Below are 26,075 nucleotides of genomic sequence, written 5' to 3' on the forward strand. Positions count from 1 at the left end.
TTCCAGGCCAGGCCAAGCTGACTAGTGACTTGGGTCATCCGCCCCACCCCATACTTGCATGTTCCCTCAGAGGCAGGCAGAGTTCCTCCCACTCCCATCTTCTCCCTCCTCCCATATCCATGCCTACCTGGACAGAGAGTAACAGTCCCCTGTGAGCTATCCTGCTGACACCACATCCCCGGCATTCTGACCAGGGAAGGTAAGGACCCTGCTGGGCTACAGGGGAGGGGAATCAAGGAAAGGGGAGGATCTGGCAGAGGGGCCTTGGAGAACATCAATAACACAGATTTTTCAGAGCAATCATCCAAGAGTCTGCCTCCTTTCAGATCTGTGGGAAACTGAAACTCTGGAAAACTGGGGCTGGGGTAGATGGGAATGGATTGGGATAGGGGGGAAAACTTTGCCTTTCTCAGTATTAGCTCTTATCTCTCCAGGGTGAGCTCAAGGTTCAGGGGCTGAGGCTGCTTCTAGTAGTGGGAGGAAGGGAAAAATTTAGATCCAAGAGGAATGAAGCAAAACAAGAATAGGGGACAAGTTCAAATGATTCCTGTTTTTTATACCAGAGCTTTCTGAAGGGGCCCACATGGACAGATCCTGTCCCTACTCTTTGCATAACCCTACTTCCACATTGGCACAGTCCTTCAGTCTTCAGATCTTTATTTCACAAAATCATACTCTTCCAGATGGGGGGGGGGGGGAGGGAAATTCCCCTCATTTTACAGATGGGGAAACCTGAAGCTTCAAGAGGAGGACTGACTTGTCCATGTTGAGCCAGTGGCAGAGCTGAGTTTAAAACTCAGAGCTCTGGACTCCCAGCTCAGGGTTCTTCCCATCTCTGATCCCCTACAGTGCAAGCTCCCTAATCTTCAGACCTGCACCCTTCCTGTTCTTGTAATGCTAACTTGGCAGCTAGCCTAGCATAAAGTGCAGGGAGTGGAATTTTTTCCCATTCTCCTGTCCTTATCTTTCCCATTGTTCCAGGATCTATAAATCCGGGAGCCTCCTAGCTTACTCACAGAGGGAGGGGAAGGGACTGGATGCTAGGGGAATCCTGCACCCATCACTGACAAGCGCTCTCACTCCTCTTTACCCAGGACAACAATTGGCACCATGAAGTTGATCAGGAGGCGTCTGATATGGGGAGCTCTGTTGAGCATAGCCTTTGGGGGGCTGCTACTGCTGATGGTGGGTCAGTTTGTAGATTCCAGGACTCCTTCCTTGAATTTGATGCCTTTGGATTCCACAGAACTGGTTAAAGATACTTTGAATCTTTCTCTAAGGAAGTTTGAGTGGCAGGTTCAGACACCACATCCCTTGCAGCTGAAGTACCCTTACCCCTACCCTTTTCTACTCAATCACCCTGACAAGTGTGAGGGTCCCAGAGGTGCCCCCTTCCTGCTCATGCTGGTGATGACTCAACCCCAGGATGTGGGGAGACGCCAAGCCATCCGGGAAACTTGGGGCAATGAGACTTTAGAACTGGGTGTGATCATCCGACACCTCTTTGTTCTTGGTCTGCCCCCACCTCTTTTCACCAAGGAACTTCATGAACTCCTCCAAGAAGAAGATAGGGAGCATGGGGATCTCCTCCAGGTGGGCTTCCTGGATACCTATCACAACTTGACTCTCAAGGTCCTCATGGGTCTGGAGTGGATGGCCCAGTACTGTCCCAATACCCGCTATGTGCTCAAGGTGGACAGTGATGTCTTTCTAAACCCCAGTTTTCTGGTACAGCAGGTGCTTCAGCCCAATGGGCCCCCACGACCTGACTTTATCACTGGTTACATCTACAGAGGTAAAGGCCCTATTAGGAGTCCAGATCACAAGTGGTACATGCCTCCAGAATTGTACTTGCAGGACATATATCCCCCCTTCTGTGGGGGTCCTGGCTATGTTCTGTCTGGATCCTTAGCCCTCAGGATTCTGGCTCTAGCCCAGACTCTCAAGGTCATCTCTTTGGAGGACGTCTTTGTGGGCTTGTGCCTACAGCAGCTGGGGGTGAAGCCCACTCCTCCTCCCCCTGGATCCTTTCTGGTGTTTCGAATTGCATATGAACACTGTGTCTTCCACCAACTTGCCCTTGTTCATGGATTCCAGCCCCAAGAGCTGCTGCAAATTTGGCCAGACTTCCAGACAGTCAATAAAATCTGCCCCAAGGCATGATGGACTGGAACAATGACCCACACTCCTCTAGCTTTCCATTTCCATACCACTTGTCTGAATTATGTAAAGGCAGTGGTCAGTGCCCCTCCCAGGGGACTTTCCTCTAGTCCTGCCCTCTAGGACAGATGGGCAAATACTCCTGTGGATCTGAATAACAATGCAGGCTCCCCACTCAGTGGGGGCCAATTCTTCAGGGTTCCTTCCCTATCCAGACCTCTCCTTGGGAAATGCAGATATGATTGTGAATTGATCCTCACCCCAGGGGCAATTCTGGATTTTAGGAATAAGAAAAAATACGTGGAATAAGCAAGTGACTTGGAGTCAGCGATCCTGAGTCAGAATCTCAGCTCTGTGGGCTGCTGCCTCTTTGATTATAGGCAAGTTATTATATTCTTTGGGTCTTATTTATTCTTGTATTTAAAACATATGGATTGTTAATCTGCAAGTTAACTTCCAGTTGTAAATTCTATGGTCCCATTGTCTGATCCCATTTCTCTGTAGATAGGATGTACTAAATGAATGTCAGTATAAATGGATGATAAGAGGCAATATAGAAAAGTAGAAAGGACCTCTCTAATGAGGAGTCTGAAGAACTGGGATCTCAAGTTCTCTATTCTTTTTTTAAGTTTTCGTTTTTGTTGTTATTATTTTTTGTAAAAAAAAAAATAAATAAACTTATTTTAGACTTCAATACAAAATGAGGAAAGAAAAATAATGGCCATGTATGTAGGAGACCATAAGAAAGGATTCATATAAAACAATATATTTCTATTTCAAGAAAACTTATATAATAACCACTACTTATTGTTATCATAGCTATCCAGCTTTTCTTTGCCTCCTTATTGGCTTTCTTTTCTCTGCTATGTACTTTTCACTTTATTTGTTTCTCCTCTCTAACCCTCTACCCAAAAGAAGACTACAATTAGGGATGGAGATATATAGATACATATATATTATTATAGTTATTATAAATTTTTTATACATATGCATATATATCTACAAAGATTCACATATATACTCATATACACTGAAATACGCACATATAAAACCTTACAATGCTTATTTCTTCCTATCATCTGTTTTTCTGAAAGGGCATAGCATCTTCCTTCATAAGTCCACATCTTTCTGTGCTTTTCTAAATAAATCAGCTCATTATTCCTTATACCACAGCCATATTCCTTTCAAACAGCTCATTCCCTTCACTACAGCATCTTCCTTCAAAGGATCTTTGAGGTTATTTTTGGTATTTATCATAGTCAGAATGACTTGGTTGCTCATACTTCTTAAGACAACATTGCTATCATTGTATAGAATATTCTCTTGGTTCTGATCATTTCATTCTTTATTATTTCAGGGAAAAATATAAAAAACTTATTTTTAAAAATCATTGAGTTCATTATCTCTTATGGCATTAGTATTATATTAATATATATTTATATTATAGTAATATTATTACCATAGACTGCAATTTGTTTAGCCACTCCTCAGTTGATTGAAATTTCCATAACTTTCAATTCTTTGCCACTACAAAGAGAGCTGCTAGAACATGTGGGTTCTTTTTCATTTTCCCTAATCATCAAACAGAGCTAATTGCTAGGTCAAAATATTGCAAAGGTCAAAGGTTTCATAATCTTTTGGGCATAATTCCAAATCTTTCTTCAAAATGGATGGATCTGTGAGCAGATTCACTGACAATGAATTCAAGTCCCAATTTTTTCACTTTTTTCCATTATTTGTTGCTTTTCCCTTCTTTCATTTTAGTCAACCTGACAGATGTAAAATGATATCTCAAGCTTTTTTAAATTTGTGTTTCTCTAATCAATAATGATCAAGAAAGTTTTTCTTATGAATATAAATTGTTTTAATTTCTTTGTCAGAGAACTGTCTGTTCGTATCCTTTGACTATCAATTGGGGAATGATTATCCTCAAAGAATTGATAAAGTTCTTTATATATTTGAGATATAAGACCTTTATCTGGAGAAATGTCTATAAAATCTACCCCCCGCAATGCTTTGCTTGCCTTTTGATCTTGGTCACATTTGTCTTTTTGTATAACCTTTTTTTTATTTAATGTAATCAAAATTATTCATTTATATCTCACAACACTTTTTATCTCCTCTTTGTTCATAAATTGTTTACCTATGCATGTCTGATAGGTAATAGGTTTCATGTTCTTCAAATTCTCTTGTAATGTCTACTTCTATATCTAGGTCATGTATCTATTTTGACTTTATCTTGGTAAATGATGTAAGATATTGGTCCATGCCCAATTTCTTCCAGACTACTTTCCAGTTTTCCCTGTGATTTTTACCAAATAATGAATTCTTATCTCAAAGATGTAAATCTTTACACTTGTCAAACATTGGGTAACTATATATTTTTTTGCTGCTGATTATATGTCTACTCTGTTCTACTAATATACCTTTCTGTTTCTTAGCCAATACCAGATAATCTTGATAATTACTGCTTTATAATTTAATTTTAGATCTGGTACTGCTAAACCTCAATTTATTATATATACCCTTTTATCCTACCCATGGGCCCTCCCCCCATATCTTATCCTCTCATGCTTTTATTTCTTTATAAATTTAGAAGACTTTTATATCTTTCTAAATGTATATGTTATTCTCTCTTTAACTCAGATCTTTGAGAGTAGAGTTCAAAAACTACCAATCATCCACACTCATCTGATTCCTCTTTTAAAAATTAATTTAATTAAAGATTTTTATTTTCAAAACGTATACATGGATAAGGCTAGGTAGCAGCTGACACAAAGAATGGACTCTTTTACCAGGTTTAAAAAAACAAAACATAACAATCTGGGAGGGGAAGATCCTATAGTCAAAACAGAAACAGCTGCTATTTACATTCATTTGGAGTCAATCAGATCCCAAATGATGGCCTACTGGGGCTCATCCTGGGATCCATTTTTGACCAATTAATGAAAGTCAGAGTGATTTAAGTTTAAGGCATTGATCTTAAGAAATAAATCTAGCTGGTACCCAAGCTATCTTGGGAGGTTTAAGTGATGAAAAAAAAATTATATTACTTTGGGAAGAGCACCTGCAGATAAGGGAATGATATGAGAGAGAGAAAAAGAGAGAGAGGTGGGGGAAGGGAGGGAAAAAAAGAAAGAGGAAGAAAGAGAAAGGAAGGAAGGAAGGAAGGAAGGAAGGGGAGGGAGGAGGAAGGAAGGAAGGAAGGAAGGAAGGAAGGAAGGAAGGAAGGAAGGAAGGAAGGAAGGAAGGAAGGAAGGAAGGAAGGAAGGAAGGAAGGAAGGAAGGAAGGAAGGAAGGAAGGAAGGAAGGAAGGAAGGAAGGAAGGAAGGAAGGAAGGAAGGAAGGAAGGAAGGGAGAAAGGGGAGGGAGGAAGGAGGGAAGGAAGGAAGAAAGGTAGAAAGAAGAAAAGAAAGATAGAAAGAAGAAAAGAAAGAAAGAAAGGTGTTGCCCAACTATCCAGTTCAGTTGGGTCTCTAATGGGGCAGCTCTACTCCCAGACTTTATTATTTGTCCTTTATTCTCAAAGAAGACCATGGGGTACCAAGGATGCGATGCCATGACATACAAGTGAGTTGGAATTAAGTGAGTGAGGGCTGTGCAAAGTCACCAGTCTCACTTTTTCCTCCGCAGCCATCTGTATTCCCTGGCAAGATAAGTATGATTACAGATGACCCTGGATGTAGTTGGAGCCCTCAGAGAGGAGTGATAAACACCCGATCAGTAGCTGCAATCCAGAAAAGATCAACAGGTGGCAGTATCAGCTCAATGGCCAAGGAGGAATCCAATGGAGGTCAGCAGTTCTGGACATCCAGGATAGTGGACAGAGAGTAATTTAAGATACACAGAGGTGTTTTAGCTGAGATGGTAGCCCCTGCAGTTGCGGGAAAGAAGGACATTATTTTCTGGTAATTCTATGTTATTAAATGTTTTGCTTTAAGTTAATTTGTTCTTAGCTTTGGTTTGTTAGAAAGAAAACTACAACATGGGAGATGCAGTTTTAGTAGATACTGACTCAGAAGGCTCCTTGAGGTCACTTTGAGGACCCACTTTGGAAAGATCCCTAGGCTACACTTATAACAGGGTCTGTAGGTAACCATAATACCCAATGATGTGTCATGAATGCTGCATGAGGTCAAAATGGGAAGATCCTTTGGGGGAAGGGCACACAAAAGCCTTTTTGGAGGAGATGAACTTTTATAGAATCAAAGAATCTATCTCATTTAGATAGGCAGCCAGGTATCATAGCTGCAAAAAGGGATCTTGGTGAATGAGCTCAGTAGAATTTGAGTCAGAAATAGCAGAGTTGAAATATGGCCTCAGACAACTTATCAGCTGAGTGATCTTGGGCAAGTCCCTTACCCCCAGTCTCGTCATCTGATCCACTCTGCTGGATCCAACAGGTTGCTTAAGACTTTGTTTCTCCTTATCTGGTTTCTAGCAAATCTTGTCATGGGCTCTGATATCTCTGATAGTTTGCTCTCTTGACATTTGATGCTTACAAGATCATAACTATTATCAATCAATCTCTTTCACCTAAAAGCAGGAGAGCAAAAACAGGAAAACAGCAAAACAGTGTGTTCTTTGGTTTCATTCAGTGCTTCAACGGGGGAAATGAAGGCTTGAGGATTTTCGTCCCACTGAAGGCTTAATTTCCCTCTTTTCCAATACTAGTGAGTCTGGGAGGACAGAAGCACTGTCCTCCCTTCTGATATTTCACTGTGTCTAACTTTAGACTCTCCAAAAATGGTCCTCCGTCTTAATGAACCAGAGGGGTTTTATAATTTAAGGGGATTGAGGCAGAACAGTTAAGGAAACTGAGATAGAACAATTCAGGGAAACTCAGTCAGGACAATGAGGGAAAACTAGTTCAGGGAAACTGAGGTAGAACAGCTCAAGGAGACTGTGGCATAACATAATAATGTAACATCTTGAATTTCATTTATCTCAGGACCAGAATTAGTGCTGAGAATTCCCTTGTGTAGGAGAATTACATCATCCAGTCAGCTGTGTCCAATGGCCAAACCAACCCCTTTCCCTGGAGATTGGAGGAGAGAAGAATACAAAATCTTTTTTTTATTAAAGCTTTTTATTTTCAAAATATACACAAGGATAATTTTTTAATATTAACCCTTTCAAAACCTTATGCTCCAAATTTTCCCCTCCTTCCCCCCACCCTCTTCCCTAGATGACAAGTAATACATGTTAAACATGTAGAAATAAATGTTAAAGACAATTCTCAGATGAAGAAATTGAAACTATTTTAACCATATGAAAAGATGCTCCAAGTTATTATTAATCAGAGAAATGCAAATTAAGACAACTCTGAGATATCACTACACACCTGTCAAATTGGCTAGAATGACAGAGAAAGATAATGTGCAATGTTGGAGGGGATGTGGGAAAACAGGGTCACTGATACATTGTTGGTGGAATTGTGAATACATCCAGACATTCTGGAGAATGATTTGGAACTGCTCAGAGAGTTATCAAACCGTGAATATCCTTTGATCCAGCAGTGTTACTACTGGGCTTATATCCCAAAGAGATTTTAAAGAAGGGAAAGGGACTTGTATGTGCAACAATGTTTGTGGCAGCCCTTTTTCTAGTGGCCAGAAACTGGAAATTGAGTGGTTGCCCATCAATTGGAGAATGGCTGAATAAATTGTGGTATATGAATGTTATGGAATATTATTGTTCTGTAAGAAATGACCAACAGGATGATTTCAGAAAGGCCTGGAGAGACTTACATGAACTGATGCTGAGTGAAATGAGCAGGACCAGCAAATCATTATATACTTTAACAACAATGCTATATGATGATCAATTCTGATGGACATGGCTATCTTCAACAATGAGATGAACCAAATCAGTTCCAATAGAGCAGTAATGAACTGAACCAGCTACACCCAGGGAAAGAACTCTGGGAGATGACTATGAACCACTACATAGAATTCCCAATCCCTCTATTTTTTTCCGTCTGCATTTTTTATTTCCTTCACAAGCTAATTGTACACTATTTCAAAGTCCGATTCTTTTTGTACAGCAAAATAACTGTATGGACATGTATACATATATTGTATTTAACTTATACTTTAACATATTTAACATGTATTGATCAACCTGCCATCTGGAGGAAGGAATAGAGGGAAGGAGGGGAAAAGTTGGAACAAAAGATTTTGCAATTGTCAATGCTGAAAAATTACCCATGCATATATTTCATAAATAAAAAGCTATAATTAAAAAAAAAAAAAAACACTTTAAAAAATGGAGCAGCTAGGTGGTGCAGTGGATAGAGCACCAGCCCTGAATTCAGGAGGACCCCAGTTCAAATCTGGTCTCAGACACTTAACACTTCCTAGCTGTGTGACCCTGGGCAAGTCACTTAACCCCAGCCTCAGAAAAAAAAAATAAAAATAAAAAAATTTGAAAATTAAAAATGAAATATTAAATCCAATATATTTATACATATTTATACAATTATCTTGTTGCACAAGAAAAATCAGATTAAGAAGGGAAAAAATGAGAAAAAAATAAAATGTAAGCAAACAACAACAAAAAGAGTAAAAATGCTATGTTGGGTTTACACTCAGTTCTCACAGTTCTCTCTGGGTGTAGATGGCTCTCTTCATCACAAGATCATTGGAATTGGCTGGAATCACTTCATTGTTGAAGAGAGCCACGTCCATCATAAATGATCATCATATAATCTTGTTGTTGCCTTGTACAATGATCTCCTGGTTCTGCTCATTTCACTCAGCATCAGTTCATATAAATTTCCCCAGACCTCTCTGAAATCATACTGCTGATCGTTTCTTATGGAACAATAATAAGAAATACAAAATCTTTACCTCATTAGATGTTTCTGAGAGAATGTCACCTCTATTTTTTCAGGAGGGTTAGATAGACAATTTGACCTCCTTCCTGTTAACAAAAACCAAGCCACCACTCAATAATGCTGTCTCTTGTACCTTTAAGCCCTTCCTGGGAAGGAATTTGTCCAGTGACCACTGAGTAATGTAGGTGAAGATTACAGTAAAGGAAGGGCTATCTATTTTGGGTCTGACTTTGCTGTTAGTTCATTCCAATAGGACAAAATTCCTGGTAATTCCCAATTAACATCTAATTGATAAATTGGATCCACTCAATATTAATTTAGGGGCTGCTCTTCCATCAAACTGCCAAGACTTATCTGGTTCTGAGACATCTCCAGTTCCTTCACCTTGAGAGTTTTTAGTCTCTCATGCCAATCAGTGTGACAGAGTAATTTTTAGTTGTACTTCTTATGAAGCTGTTTAATTTATATATGCATATCTGGCTTATATTCTTGATTTTTACAAGAAAAATCAGTTGTCAATTAATGAATAAATAGCAAGGGAGCATATGGATGGTACTCTATTCTAGTTACTGCCCATGATAAGTAATGGAAAGATTATCTCTAATGCTTATGCTAGATTCCCTTCTCATTTCCTTGGTGTTGGATGAATTGGTTTCTTTCACTAGCCTGAATCACAACTCAGTCTATGGGAAAAGAAAAGAAAATATTGCTCTGAATAATGGAAATTCTGGAAATCTCTGTATGGTTCTACCTCCATCTTGCATTTGAGAATACAACATAATGACTTCATTCTTAGGACTTGGAGTTGTTTGTTTGTTTTTTTCAAAGCAGTGGTATTTAATGAAATGGTGTGGCAACAAATTGCTGTCCCTCTCCCCCAATAAACTTGAGGCTCATTCTCTCCACTCAGCATCACAGACACACAGCATCAATGGGAAGAGTGGGAACATAAGGGGAATATTAGCCACCAAGAGGTGGACCTCACACCTCTGATATTACAAGACTGCCTAGGTCGTCATACCGTCTTCACTGCTAGTCTTTGTTCAGGCTGCTCAGTTTTATGACTGCTAGATGCTGTTCCTCTGGACTCATCTGTTGGTCATTTAGATTCTACTAGGTTGATTTCCTTTTTTAATAGCCACATGACAGGGAAACATACTAAGACAATTGTTGATCAGTCAAAGACTCCCTTCAGATTATGCTTCTTCTAGGACAAGGAAATGAGGATTTTAGCATATCCTGGAAAAAGGGAGAGAATAAACAGATGTCAGGATTCACATCAAGATGCTTACTAGCTGTGTGACCCTAGGCAAGTCACTTAATCTTGCTTGCCTCAATTTCCTGTAAATGAGCTAAAGAAGGAAATAGTAAACCATTCCAGTATTTTAGTCAAAAAAATCCCAATGGGTTCACATTGAGTCACAATGGAGTCACAAAAATTAGACACAACAATCTCCTCAGTATCATTGGCTGCCTTTTCATTCTGATTAAAAAGTTGGAGGGAAGAGCACAAAATTCCTCCCAATGCCTTACTTTATTGAAGCCCTCAGAATTTTCCAGCCAACTTTTCATTTCCCACAAGCTATTCTGCTAAGACTCCACAAAATCATGACCCTGCACCCTGGATACTCTCTTGCTTTCAGTCCCAATACCTTCCTTTCAGCTTCCATTTTTTGTTTTTGTTTTTGTTAATTTGCAGCTCTGCTCCTTTGAACTATTCGGAAGAAGATTGCCCTCCCAGTATAAACTAATTATGTGACCTCCTGTCTTCATGCTGCTAACTCAGTCTTAGATACTTTACACCTTTATAGTTCCTTCAGTCTCCTCTCTCCTCTAATCGGAGGGCTGGGAGGCAGAGCACTAAACTCCACTCAAAGCTTTTCTTTATAGAAGGCAGGATTTGGATTTTCAAATTCAATCTCAATTTATCAACTGCAACTGTTCTTGTTTTGAGATTCAAGGGACAAGATATCTCTACACTGAGCAGCCCCTCTTGTTCCATAACTTCCTTTTATGTGTTGTCTTCTTCCCAATAGACTGAAAGCTCCTTGAGGGCAGGGACTTTCTTTTTCTTACTAGCAAGCCCAGTACTTAAAACATCAGGTGGAAGACAGCAGGAGCTTAGTAAAGGTTTATTGAATTGAATTGTTATTTTCCCTCATTATATTGTAAACTTTTTCCCCTGAGGCAATTGGAGTTAAGTGACTTGCCCAGCCACACAGCTAGGAAGTGTTAAGTGTCTGAGGTCAAATTTGAATTCAGGTCCACCTGACTTCAGGGCTGGTGCTCTAACCACTACATCACCTAGGTGTCCCATATTGTAAACTTCTTGGAGACAAGAAATGTCTTTTGCTAATTTCTATCCTCAGCACTTAGCATATGCCTGGCTCATAGTAGGCACTTCATAAATTATTTTCTCTCATCCAACACTGATTTTGGGATAATGGTGGAGTAGGTTGGTAAATTTCAAGCTCTCCCAATTTTCCCCACAAATAGAAAAAATTTGCAACTCAGGGAGAATATAGACTGGTGAAAAATCAAGAAGACTTGGAGCAGAACAGGGATCCTCCTGATACTACCCAAAAAGATCTGAAGACTCAAGGCTCTCTTCATCATAAGATCATTGGAACTGGCATCAGTCATCTTATTGTTGGAAAGAGTCATGTTCATCAGAATTGATTATCGTATAATATTGATGTTGTTATGTACAATGATCTCTTGGTTCTGCTCATTTCACTTAGCATCAGCTCATGTAAGTCTCTCTAGGCCTCTCTGAAATCATCCTCCTGATCCTTTCTTATAGAACAATAATATTCCATGACATTCATATACCACAACTTATTCAGCTATTCTCCAACTGATGGGCATCCTCTCAATTTCCAGTTTCTTTCTACTACAAAAAGGACTGCCACAAACATTTTTGCACGTGTCTGTCCCTTAAGGAAATAAAATTTTTAAAAGATAATGTAATCAGAGGTGGAAATTTAGAATAATAAACATTTGTAATTTAAAGTGGAAAGAGAACAGCTGGAGGGTTATTGAAAATGTAATGATGTGATTAGAGGAAATTTAGACTCACTTGGGGGAATTAGACTCCAGAGAGGACAGGATTCAGTTAAAGTGGAATCTGGGGAAGCTCTAAACTACCTCCAAAAATGGTGACTGCCAAGGGAGGAATAATAATGTAATCTGGAATGGAGATTATGTGGAGGAATTGCACACTAGAGATAGGGTGTGGCTATGGGACATCCAGGGAGAGGTGCATTTCAGGTATAAAAAAGGACAAGTATTGATTGCAAGCATTCCTATTTTATAGGATACCCATCTCAGCAGTTGTAAAATTAAACTTTTAACTTCCAAGTCCAATGGAGTTATTTCTCACAGTACCTCTTAACATGGTCATCATAAGTCATGAGACTAAGGTCCATCTTGCCCCATTAGTAGCCCTATATTCCCAGACACATAGAAGAAAAAGAAAGGGATTATGTACTAGGGCATTCAGACTCTCTTCTTCCAGCTTTTTGGAATGAAATACTGGGCCATCTTTCTTAGGTAGAATACAGATCAAAGGGGCAAGAACAAGATAATTCTCTCCAAGCGAAATCCATTCTGCTCACACATCATTGTGAGATTTAATCCCAGCTTCAAAGGACACATGCCAAGGAGTATGTGTAACCTCACTATACAAATAAAAGGGAGAAGAAAAAGGCAGAGGGGGGAAAAAAGGTCCCAAGGGAGGGAACACTTCTAGGTATTATCTTCCTGTTCTTTGTTTCAAAACCCTGATAAATGTGGCTAATAGCTAGTCTTATTAGCTTATTAACTAAGCTAACCTGTAGACAATTTCCTCCCATTAATCTTAGTTTTTCTGTCCTTGAGTCAAATAGAGCAAATTTCCTTTTTCCATCAGACAGCCCAACAAATAGCTGAAGATTGCAATCAATTGTCCACACTTCTTTCCAAGACTGTTCCCTTCTCTTTTCCAAGCCAAACAATTGTTTGGTCAGTCAACAAACATTTATTAAGTGTTTTCTATGTGCCAGATATGTGCTAAGAACTAGGGATACATTAGGAGACAAAAGAAAGTCCCTAGTGTCAAAGAGGTCACAATTTAATAAGGGAGAAAACATGAAAACAAATATATATGAACAAGTTAGGGACCATGTTTAAATGTGAAACCAGAAATCCTGTAAAGGGTTAACCCTTTACAAGGTTAAAGGGGACTGTACCATTAAGGGGCTGGTTGGTTCTCTGAAAGCCCCCACAGATGTGAATCATAACACACTTAAAGGAATTGCAAGTCAACCTTTACTGAGACAGATGTTGCTTGTGAATTGGGAATGAAACAAATTGGAGACAAGAGAGTAAAGGAGAGAGGTCAGAGAATACAACTGCCTCTCAGGTTCCTTATATTGTTATCATTCTCTCACATGAAGGGATCTATTCTGCTGGTCAGAATTAGATCCCCAGCATCCATTAGCAAGTTGCTTCCATAACAAGTTACTTATAGGACATATAGGAAATAATTAACAAAGGAAATGCACTAGAATTTTAAAAAAGAGTTAAAGGTTTCCTTTAAAACTGTAGAATTTAGATTATTGATTAAATAATTAAGGGTTGTGGTTAATCACTGGAATCAGTACTTAGAATTCAGATTCGATTTGATGGTCTTTGAGGGTGGTAGAGTCTATAAACACCTGTTCCTCAATCTGCTAAACTGTAGGTCTTGGAAGGGAGGAGGAAGATAAGGAAAATGAGTCATCTAGTGATAAGATGTTTTTCCTTAACGCCAGGCTTCTCTGAAGTTGAGCAAATGGTTAACATGGGAATTTCCAGAGGATATTGATTAATTCTGTTTTTCCAATTGCCATAGATTCTGGAAACCCCCTCTTGTAAAGCCAACATGATTGAGCAAAATGTAAGCCCCCTCAATCTCTACTGTAGACAAGTTGTAGTCTTAGTTTATTTTCCATCCTTGGATCTTATGTAACCATCTGTATGAAAGCTACTCTGACTATCAAATGCATTCTTGACTACTGGGGAATTTTGGTCTGCTTTTTAAAACTGGAAACTTGCTAGCTTTGCTAACAAATAGGTCATTGTTAGAATTCTGTGCCTTAGTTTTTCTTTGTTGTAGATTTTTATCAAAAAAGTTGGGATTGGGGGAAGCTAAGTGATGCAGTAGATAGAGCACCAGCCCTGAAATCAGGAAGACCTGAATTCAAATCTGGACTCAGACACTTAACCCCAATTGCCTCAGCAAAAAAGTTGGGATTTTAATTGAGATTTAAAGGAAGCAAGAGAAACCAGTAGGTGGAATTGAGGAAGACAGTTCCAGATGCGGGTGACAGGAAAAATATCTGGATCCAAGAGGTGGAATATCTTGTTAATGGAAAAGCCAGGATGCTATTCTGAAGTAGAATATGGGGATAAGGTTGAGGAGAAAGGAAATAAGGCATAGGCAATTGGAAATAGAGAATAGGTTTTGTAAATTGATAATGGGGATTCAGAATCACTGGAATGGGGAGACTATGGGAGGATGTGAGTCTGTAAATTATTGGACAATGATTCCAGGCAGAGTATCACTGGTTGGAGCACAGTCTGTGGAAGAAAGCAGGTGACTATGCTATTCAAGGCCCTTCCTTGACATCCAACACTTTGTCAGATAGTGATAGATTCTATGAGACTCCAGTAGGTCTACCTCACCAAGAGCAGCCAGTGATATGGTCTATAGGGAAGCTAGTCAAGAGGAAGAAGATGGTTGTACAGAGTGGAGTGGCTGGATCACATTGAGAGTTTCTTCATCCAAGAGAGCCATCTATCCCCAAGAGAGGATTGTGGGAACTGAATGTGAATCACAACATATTCTCACTCTTTTTGTTGTTGTTTTCTTACTCATTTACTTTCTTTTTTTATCTGATTTCTCTTGTGCAGCAAGAGAGTTGTATAAATATGGTTATACATGTTTAACATATGTGGAAATGTTTTCCATATAGGGGAGTGGGGGAGGAGGAGAAAATCTGAAACAAGGCTATGCAAGAATCAATGTTGTCAAATTATCAGTGCATATGTTTTGAAAAAAAAAAAGTTTTATAAAAAAGAGACTTCCTTCATCCAATCCCTATCAAATGATTGCAAGGTTTTTCTCTCTTCACACTGTACTCAAATATGCACCTCAAAATTGAATGTGGACTGACCCTGGTGGGGTATGTTGGGAGTGTTACTTTTCTTCTGTATGCTATACTTCTATTAATGTTTTAGTATAGCTTTTGGGGATGATGGTAGGATGCAGTCTATTGTTGTTACAACAGGAAAAGTAAAAGCTTTATATAATGTTAGTATTTTCCATGAGGCCAAATGGAATTGTGATTGTGGCTGATGGACAACTTTTCCCAATATCCTATTTCAATGACTTGAAAATCTTTAAAACTAGCTGTATTTGGAATTTTTTTTTTATACTGGTTAGTGGTATTATAGAAGGAATCCCTAATAAAGATAATGGACTGGATTAAATGATATCTAAGGTTCTCACTCAATTCATGTTCTAAAATTCTATGGTGGTTTTCCTCTGTCCTTGGTACTGAACTTCTCCAGTTTTATTAGCTTAGTTTTGTTTTGTTTTGTTTTTTTCTTTTGCAAAGGAGTGGGGAGGAACATGCATTCTAAACCTTAAGTTTCCCTTTGAAAGCCCAGGTAGGAATAATAAGATGAATTGGAGTCTCATTTGAACTTGGGATGAGAAGTGTATAAAAAATAACTTTAATTTCACTAGCACTTTAAGATTTACAAAACACATTTTCCATAATTCTGTGAAGTAGGTAGTACAACAATTACCATTCTTATTATGTAGATGAGAAAGTTGAGGGTCATAGTAGTAAAAATCTTGTCTTGGGTCTCATAGCCAATAAGTGTTAGAGAGAAGATTGGAAACAGTTTTTGTCTTCTTCTTCTTCCTTCTTCTTCCTTCTTCCTTCTTCCTTCTTCTTCTTCTTCTTCTTCCTTCTTCCTTCTTCTTCTTCTTCTTCCTTCTTCCTTCTTCTTCCTTCTTCCTTCTTCCTTCTTCTTCTTCTTCTTCTTCTTCTTCTTCTTCTTCTTCTTCTTCTTCTTCTTCTTCTTCTTCTTCTTCTTCTTCTTCTTCTTCTTCTTCTTCTTCTTCTTCTTCTTCTTCTTCTTCTTCTTCTTCTTCTTCTTCTTCTTCTTCTTCTTCTTCTTCTTCTTTTCTCTCTTTCTCCAATGCCACTTTTTCATTTTAACCCCAAAGCCTCCCACACTTGTTGCTACCTACTTACAGGTACCTGTACCAGAGAGGGAAAGTGTGGTTAGTAGAAAAAGCACTAAATTTGGAGTTAGGAAACAACTAGGATTGAATTGTATTTCTGGAACATATTAATTGTCTCATTCTGAATAAGTCACTTAACCTCTGTGATCCTCAGTTTCTTCAAATGTAAAATGGGGATAACAATACTTATACCAAGTTTATATTGTTGTTGTGAGGATCAAGTGTAATAACTGGTAAATTTTAAAATGCTCTACAAATGTCAGTTACTGCCGAGGCTATTTCCCTTCCCTATTAGCCCCAGACTCTTTGAAAGTAACCTTTATCTTCCTCTCCTCATGCATACTGGGAAATACAAATTTTCAATTCTATATTCAGTGCTTTTTTCATCATCCTATATGTCAGGAACCTAGACAAGTACACATGATTTTCTTAGCTATAACCCATAGCCAGATAACCCAAGGAAACAGAGCTGAAGGAATGTCTGTAGGACAGTTCACTGAGATAACTTCTCTTCCCCGGGGTGGGTGGGTAGCGGAACATATTCATGCCCATCTGGCTCCCTGTGTGTTGTAGTGGGATTCCTGGAACAATTTTGTGTTTACTTGAGACATTTTATCTCTACTAAGATGTAGGGAATGTATAGGCGATATGAGAGGCTTAAGATGTATTTGGGGAGAGAATTCTGGGAAGCTGGCAGAAGAGGTCAGGAAATTCCAAGCTCTTCAGACCTCCCCACCCACAATATAAAATAATTCCTTTGGGCAAATATAGTTGAGGCAGAACCGTGGTCATCCTGATACCACCAGAGAAAATTGAAAGAAAGATACTTGTGCATCTTCTCATCACCAACACTGTATTCTATCTACCTAAACACAATAAAACTTGATGGGTGCACCCTCACAGCAAACATTGATATTTAATAGACTAAATAATTGTATGGAGAAGAGACAGACAGAATGTGAGAGTGACAAAGGCAATGTGTGGTGCAGAGTGCTGGATTGATCATAGATTTATGCTCTGCAGACTGAATATTCTCATTCAACCAAAGCAGCAGCCCCAAAGCAAAAAAGACACACAGTTGGCAACAATGGAACAGAAAAGGAGTGGGCAGCTTTCAGAGGTTTGTTGTACAGCATTGCATTTGCTCATCTGAGTCAGAACATATGCAAACATCAAGATTGTTTTGATGAAAATAATTTAGAATCTGCTAAATGAAAAATGAGAACTACTCAGGGTGTACCAGTAGATCAGCTCATCCATTTCTAAAAAGATAGCATTCGTTCCATGAAAAGTAAAGTACAATCAAAACTTAGAGAGATGCAGGATCTTGGGTCAGTAAGAAAGCAGATGAATTTCAGTTTTATGTTGATAGTAACAATCCAAAACACTTCTATGATGTTTTGGAGGCTATTTATAAGCTAAAGATGCATCTCAACTACTCAGTGCTTATAGAGCCCCATTGATTAGTGATAAGGACATGATTCCAGAGATCTGGGCCAAACATTTCCATAGAAATGTTCTCAACAGACCACCATTACTCAATGCTGAAGGCATTGACTGTTTACTTCAGGTTGAAATCAATAACTTCCTAGCTGAAGTTCCAACTGAAGAAAATGTTTTGAATGCCATTAGGTTAATTTTGTGTGGAAAAGGACCTAATGCTGATTCTATTCCAGCTGAGATTTAAAGGATATGGAGTCCATTGCTCATACAAAAGCTGATTGGAATTTTTCAGATTACATGGCAAGAAGATGTAATGCCTCAGGAGTTCAAGGATGCCTCCTTGTCTATTTTATTGTCTACAAAAGTAAAGAGAATAGATTGTCCTATGACAACCACAGTGGGGTTTCTCTCTTCATTATTGCTGGCACGATTCTTGCCAGAGTCTTCCTTAAATAGATCATCTACCTGAGAGCTAGTATGACTTCAGAAGAAGCCAAGGAATGGTCGATATGGTGTTTGCTCCCCAACAACTCCAGAAGTGCCAGGAATAGAACAGAGATCTGTATACAACATTTGTATATCTGACCAAGGCCTTTGATGTTGTCATTCGCAAGGGCTTATGAAAAACTATGTCAAAATTTGGTTACCCAGAGAAGTTCATCAGTATAATATGTTAATTTCATAAAGGCATGCTTATTTGGGTTCTGGACAACAGATAATACTCTCAAGCTTTCCCAGTCACCAATGAAGTGAAACAAGACTGTATGCTTGCTCTCATGTTTTCTAGCTTGATGTTTTCAGCCATGTTGTCAAATGCCTTCAATGAAAACAAACATAACATCAAAGTCAGCTATTATAGTGATAACAAATTCTTCAACTTGAAAAGGCTACAAGCCAAAACTAAAATGGAGGGAGTCTTGGTGCATGATTTTTTGTTTGCAAATATTGTGTACACAATGTGGCTTCTGAAACTGAGATGCAACAGAATGTAGATTGATTCTCTGCTGCTTGTGCTAATTTTGGCCTAATAATTAACACTGAAAAAACACAAGTACTCCATCAGCCAGCCCTATACCATCCATATGTAGAACCATCAGTTACAGCAAAGTGAAGTTTTTAGTGTCGTGGATAAATTCACTTATCTTGGTTAATACACTTTCCAGGAATGTACACATTGATAATGATATCGACATATGCATTGCGAGGTTGAGTGTTAGGGAGTTTCTGAAGGAAAATGTGGAAGAGAAGAGGTATTGGACTGACTACCAAATTGAAGCCATTGTGTGGATCTCATTGTTGTATGCCTATGAAATCTGAATGGTATATCAGTCTCATACCAGGAAACTGTATTGCTTCCATTTAAATTGTCTTAGGAAGATTCTGAAGATCACCTGGCAGAATAAAATACCACATTCTGAAATCCTTTCTAGAACTAAATTGTTAAACATTCAAATTCTACTCCAGAGAGCACAACTCCATTGGATGGGACACATTTGAATGACAAAGGTATGTGTGCCAAAAACATTGTTTTATTATGGAGAACTCACACACAGCAAGTGCTCACACAGTGGTCAGAAAAAGAGATACAAGGATACTTTGAGGATCTCTCTTAAAATCTTTAGAGCTAATTTAGTATGACATGGGAGACATAGGACCACCCATTATGGCATGACCTTATACAGAGAAGGTGCTGTGCTCTCTATAAGTAGAATTAAATTAAGTCAGAAGAAACACAAGATGCACAAAGTTAGGCAATCTACTATAAATGTTCATAGGGACTATTTGTGTCCAACCTGTGGCAGAGCATTCTGAGATCATCTTCTGATCAGGCATAGTCATTTACACTGATTTGATTCTAACATAGTGAAGTCATTTTTTTTTTTTTTTTTGAAAATTAAGGACAACAGACAATAGTATTTTCCCTCCTTCCTTGATTGTTGGTCTTACCATTCTTTATTAATCCCAAATCCTGCATCTGTGCTTTACCCCCATCTGCCTTTTCTATTTCTAATTTAGAGATAAATGGAAAAAGTAAAATGCTATGATGTTAGGTTCTTACTAAGTGCTAATGAGATAATGAGATATTAGGTTCTTACTAAGTGCTAAGTCGGTACTTGACAATTATCTAGTTCCGGCTTTTCCTGGGAGTTTTTACTTGTGAATTCCTGGGGAAGAGCTTGCATGCTTAGAAGTAATTTTTCCCAGAAGCCCTTGCATTATCCCACGCCCATTCTCTGGGAGGATAAAAGAGGGAAGTCACTACTCTGGACCAGAGTTAACGGCAACTGTCTGGAGACAACAGTTCTCTACAGGAAGAAGAATCTGTCCGAGGGATTTGAGTTGATACAGCAGATCTCCTCCCAGAGAGCGATCAGCAGATTCTGGAGACAATAGAACATTACAGCATGTTATCAAGGCTCCCTTCCTCAGCCTCCAGCTCTGGGACTCTTCCCGGTGGGAGCTGAGGAATGAAGGAGAAAGAAGCCAAGTTCCCTTCCTGCAGAGAGCAGTCTCAAGTCTTGTCCAGACAAAACTCTCTCTTTCCTCCAGAGCTGTCCTCTTTACATATAGGCTTCCACAAAACCTAATATCTCATTATCTCATTAGCATTTAGTAAGAACCTAACACCATGCTATCTAATCTCAACTGGATTCTCATTGCTATACAAGAAAACTTTAGTCATCCTTTGAATGGCTCTCTATCCTACTCCCCTCAGCAGCTCTTTCTGTAGACCTCTTCTTTTTTAATCCTCTTAACTCAATGTCACCTTTTAGAAGTAGACTTTATCCTCTCCTTTACTAAGTAAATAGATGCTACCCAAGTGGATATTCCTCTTTCCCCTTTAAGTACCACAAACCTCTCCCTTTATACTTTTCCCTGTCCCCTTTTTCTTTGCTTTTGACTCTGAAGAAGTGTTTTTTATTCTTGTTTGGGCCAACTTTACTACCTATGTCTTAGATACCACCTCATTTCTTCTTCCTCAGAAGCTTCTGATGTGGGCTGTGGCCCCTTTAAAATTCCTTTCTGATTCTCAACCCCCATAGCTGACCTTTGATTTAAAATCCTGGTCAAAAGCACCCTTTTGAATTCCAAAGGGAGATATCCGGATCTGAGCTAACTTGGTCTGTCCCAGCCCCCATTCTAATGATCTGCTCAGGTTTCCCAACCCCCACCTAGCAAATTCTAGCATGCAAAGGCAGTAGCAAAATTATATTTCCCATATCCCAATATTTCTAATCAAATGTTTTTCTACTACCTGAGATTGCTTATGCCTGGGGGCAGAGGTAAAAAAGAAAAAAAAATCAGTCCCAGAGTTTGAAAGATAAGAGAACAGCTTTTAAGAATGGACTTGCCCAGAGAGCTGGTGGATTGAGAGGGATTGGAATTCAGTTAATCTATTCGGAGTTCAGGTGTTGAGATAGTGGTATTTTTCTCAAGCCCAGTGTTTGTCTCTGCATTAAAAGACAATTTAAAGAAGAATCTCTAGGCATGGAGGAGGGAAGCTGACCCATTTTTGCCACAAGCCTGAAAACTTCCCAATTCTATAGCTCAATCTTCAGTAGAACTCTCTTAGGAAGATCCAACAAACACTCCCTCTAATAAGAGATATTTGTCAATATACAGGAATTTGTTTGCACCTAGTGTCCCAAGGCAAACGATCCTCAGGAGCTTTCCTAGCTCCCCAACAGTTCAGGCCACAATTTATTCTCGGGAATTTTGAATTGTTCCCACTATAGAAGGGTGCTATGTTGGGCTTGCTTTAGTGAAAACCTCTCGAGAGGCCACTGATGAGGGCAGGGTAGCGAGAGATGTATTCTCCATTCAGTAGCTCCTCACCTAACTCTAGACAGTTTTCATATTCTATAGCCCCTGGACTCCTGAGGTAGAACTGTGACACGACAGAGCAAGAGTTTGTCAGGGACCAGGTATAGAACAGAGAACAAATCTAGAAAGAGCTTGAGAAAAAGACAACAGGAAAGACAGACTTCTTTCTTAAAGGTTTAATTTGCCTTGATTTGGAATTTTATTCCCCAGCCATCATTCCAAAGATCTTTCTTGAAGCTGCTACCTGGTCAGGGCTGGAGCTTAGAAAAGAAACCTTTAATTGTTGGCAGGGACATAGAATGCCAATCCAGAAAAATAGGAGAGTGAGAGAGACATAGCTGAGTTCCAGGAGATAGTTAGGCTATTTATCTCTCCAGGAGCAGGTGAGGGAAGTTTAAGGAAAAAGTAAGTTCCCTGAGACTAGGAAAAAAAAATAAATCCCGAGCACAGTTTGAAATTCTCTGTTTTTGTAGACAGCCTCATGAGTATGCAAAAGTGTAATTTTGAGGCTTCGGCAGACAAAAGGATGTGATGGGAGGCATTGCTCTAAAGCAGGATGACCAGATCAGGGAAACCGATTTAAAATGTATGGGACAAGCTTTAAATGAAAGAGACAAACATGCTTCTGTAGGATTGGAAGCTGCTTTAAGAGCCAGGTAAAAATTTGGGAGAGGCATGGCCTGCTTCTCCAGCTTGCCAGCAAAGTACCATTTTAAAAGTTAATGGTAAACTTTTCCAGAGATTTTGAGAAGATTGAGTCCACAATCTCCCCACTGTATCCCAAGAAGGGGACAGGATGGGAGCATATAAATGGCAGGTTGCTAAGCCATATGGGAGAGGTGTGAAAAAGGCCTTGAGTTCTGTGATCCCCACTCCATGGGGGAGGGGGAGGAAAGGCCAGAGCAAGGATTGGGGAGAAAAAGATGCCATCTTACCGGTGCGTTGTATCCTGAATAGCAAGGGCATCTCTGTGGCTTTCATGCCGGAACTTGAGGGCGGGGTAGCTCATCCAAGTCCCCCAAATCTTGCTGGGAGAGCAAGACCTGAAGGAAAAACTGCTCACCCCTGTCCAGGAGGGGAGTAGCAGCCGGGTAGAGACATATCTCCAAGCTCACTGCAATTCAGTGACGTTTCTCCTCGTGGCTGCAGCCTGACCATTACAGACTCAAGTATTTAACAGTGGGGTGGGGGAGGGGCTCAAACACAGATTTACTCATGCTTCTCCCCCAAAACAGATCTGAGAGACTTCTGGCCTGGGACCCCTGAGAGGGGTGGAGTCCTCAGAATGGCCATGTGGTGGGGAGGGAGGGTGAAAAAAGTTCCGGCCTAAGGGCTGGCTTTCTGTCATAAGAAAAAGGGATTAGAAATGCCTTGAGATGCAAAAGAAAGTCTTTTCTCTCTGGAAGCAGTTTAGGTGTGTCTAGATTGTGGACAGGTAAAAGGTTTTAGTTTTCTAACTTCTTGCTGCTTCTCTCTTATCTCTAAAGAGAGAGTGTGAGACAAAAAGAGACCTTTTGTCAATTTGAAGCAATTCCTAAAGAATCATGCCTGAGTGTACACCCTGAAGATGATCCAAGCTTGGAGGGGCTTGGATATCCACTATATCTACCATAAAATAGGAAAAGAAAAAAAGTCATTTACCTTCTCCAGAGTTCCAGATTTAAGGTTCCGTTTGGAAGCCAAATTATGTCTAGTTTTCGAGGATTTTGGTCAGGGAATCAAATGATGAAATCTAGATAAGGTATGCCTAAATAAAATTAGGTTTAATTGAGGTCTAGTGGCAGGTTTGGGGTACAGGAAGTCAAATGGAGCTCCCCTGCAACCCCTCTGGATTCAGCGCAAGGATACAAAGTTAAATGAGGGTCTAATGGTGGTGCAGAGTCCCCTGTAAAGGAATTTACAGGCCCGAAAACCTAGATTGATAAAAAGAGATTTATTATTGGGTTTGCAAGTAAGGTTAAAGTCTAGTTAGTAAAAGGAGTTAGATAAAGAGAGAAATACACCATAAGTGGTGGACAGAGAGTCTTTGATGCAAAGCATGGTACCAGCATGTTTCAACCCTCTGCCAAGTGATTATTCCAGGTTGGCTTTTTTATTTGGTTAAAGGGGCCTATGGGTGGAGTTTAGGTTGGTTCCTCTCTGGGTTTCAGCGAGGGCTAGAATTTGCTAGGTGAGGGTTGGGGGAGCAGATCATTAGAATGGGGGCTGGGACAGCCCAAGTTAGCTCAGATCCGGATATCTCCCTTTGGAATTCAAAAGGGTGCTTTTGACCAGGACTTGTAAATCAAAGGTCAGCCATAGGGGTTGGGAATCAGAAAGGAATCTTAAAGGGGGCTACTGCTTGCATAACTTCCTCTTTTAATTATATCCTCTTTCAGTATCTCAAGAGATAAAATAGAGAATTTTAATTACATAAAATTAAAACATATTTTGCACAAAGCAATCAAATACAGATAAAATTATAAGGGAAACTCATAACTAGGGGAACATCTTTATAGCAAATTTCTTGTATAAAAGTCTGCTTTTCAAGATATAGAAAGAAGAAACTCAAATTTATAAGAATAAGAGCTAATCCCCTGTTTATATCAAAGGATATAACCAGGCAAATTTCCTTCTTTCAATTTATTTTCTATAGTTTTTTAATTTTCAAAATAAATGCATTGATAATGTTTCAACATTAATCCTTGCAAAAACTTGTCTTCCAATTCCCCCCTTCTCCCTACCCCTTCCCCTAGATAGCAAGTAATCCAATATCTGTTAAACATGGTAAAAAAAAAAAAAAAAAAAAAAAAAGTTAAATCCAATATATGCATACATATTTATATAATTATCTTGCTTCACAAAAAAAATCAAAATAAAAAGGAAAAAATGAGAAAGAAAATAAAATGCAAGCAAACAACAACAACAAAAAGAGTGAAAATGCTATGTAGTGATCCACACTCAGTTCCCACAGTCTTCTCTCTGGGTGTAGATGAGTCACTTCATCACAAGATCATTGAAATTGGCATCAATCATCTCATTGTTGGAGAGAGAAATTTTCTAAGGAAGAAATACAAGCTATCAATAGCCATGTTGAAAAAGTGCTTGAATTCCAAGAAACATTAAAATACCTAAATGAATTTATATCAAATAAAGTAAGCAGAGCCAGGAAAATTATTTATACAATGACTACAACAATGTCAATATATAAACAAGAAACAAAACATACTGAAAGCTGTTGAATTAGAATGATCTAGGTTAGTCCTGGAGAAGAGTTAAGTAAATATACTTCCCTGCTTTCATCCAGAGGAAGGGTAAGATTATAGATGTGAAATATTGCACATAATCTCAGATGTGGTTGATATGTCATTAGTTTTGATTTTTTTTTCTTTCTTTTAAAAACTTTGCTACAAGGGATGACTTGCAGAGAAATATGTTTGGAAGTAAATATGATATATAAAAAAGACATTAGTGATATTTTTTAAAAAGGAAAGACTAAATATCTTATGAAATAACCAATTTCATTGGATCCTTGATCTGCTTCTTCAAGCAAAATCTATGAATCATCCTTTCATTTCTTTATAATTTTCTTTTGCTTTCTTTAAATCCCAACTAAAATCCCACCTTCTACAGGAAACCTTCCATAACTCCTTTTAATAATGTCTTCCCTCTTAATTATTTCCTATTTATCTTGTATATATTTTGCTTTATATATATTTGTTTATATACTCAGCATCATCTTTCAGGGGAGGAGATGGAGCTTCCATGAAATAAGAGACTTTTAATAATTTCTATTAATCACTTAAACATTTATAAAGCACCTACTATGTGCCAAGTGTTATGCTAAGTGCTGAGGACACAAGAGGCAAAAGAGAGTTCCTGCTCTCAAGGAGCTTACAGTCTAAGTTTACAGGAGTTAAGATATAAACAAATATATATAAAGCAAACTAGGCCCTCTGATCTTTTACTGTAGAAACTACCAGATCCTAGATAATCCTAACTATTGCTCCTTCATATTTGAATTATTGTAGTTTTGCAACAATGTTCCTTGGGGATTTCCATATGGGATCTCTTTCTAGAGATGATGGATGGATTCTTTCAATGAGTATTTCCCCCTCTATTTCTAGAATATTGGGGCAGTTTTCCTTAATGACCTCTTATAGAATACTATCCAACGTCTTTATTTTGGTCATGGCCTTCAGGTAGGTCAATAATTTTTAGATTTGTCTCTTCTGGATCTATCTTCCAGGTCAGCTGTATTGCCAATGAGATATTTCACATTTTTCTTCCATTTTTTTCATTTTTTTTACTTTGTTTTAGTTCGACTGATTCTTGCTATCTCATAAAATCATTAGCTTCCAGTTGCCCTATTCTAGTTTTTAATATATTATTTTCTTCAATTGTCTTTTGTACCTCTTTTTCCATTTGATTTATTCTACTATTTAAGGTGTTGTTTTCTTCAATTTTTCTCTTTCTTTTCCAAACTATTGACTCTCTTACCTCTCATTTTTTCTTCTACCTCTTTTATTTGCCTTTTGAAGTCTTTTATGA

At 38.8% G+C, this 26,075-nt stretch overlaps 1 protein-coding gene and 1 long non-coding RNA gene across 3 annotated transcripts in view; both read left to right on the forward strand.

Annotated features, from left to right (window-relative positions):
- LOC141552319 (uncharacterized) overlaps positions 1 to 26,075 on the forward strand; it is a 74,922-nt gene that overhangs the window by 12,438 nt on the left and 36,409 nt on the right. The gene's annotated exons all lie outside the window — the stretch shown is intronic.
- Positions 42 to 15,943, forward strand: LOC141538616 (beta-1,3-galactosyltransferase 2-like). Of its 2 annotated transcripts, XR_012481084.1 has the most exons (3): positions 42 to 199; positions 1,095 to 2,540; positions 5,794 to 15,943. XR_012481084.1 is itself a non-coding variant. In XM_074260225.1 (2 exons), exon 2 carries the CDS (start codon positions 1,111 to 1,113, stop codon positions 2,161 to 2,163), a length of 1,053 nt encoding a protein of 350 aa, XP_074116326.1. In that variant the 5' UTR covers positions 42 to 199; positions 1,095 to 1,110; the 3' UTR covers positions 2,164 to 3,264. The 2 variants fall into 2 exon arrangements, 1 of the variants encoding a protein (XP_074116326.1); XM_074260225.1 differs by lacking the exon at positions 5,794 to 15,943 and having other exon boundaries at positions 1,095 to 3,264.

The sequence above is a fragment of the Sminthopsis crassicaudata genome, chromosome 1 (assembly GCF_048593235.1).
Source record: "Sminthopsis crassicaudata isolate SCR6 chromosome 1, ASM4859323v1, whole genome shotgun sequence".
In the NCBI taxonomy this organism is placed as follows: domain Eukaryota; kingdom Metazoa; phylum Chordata; class Mammalia; order Dasyuromorphia; family Dasyuridae; genus Sminthopsis; species Sminthopsis crassicaudata.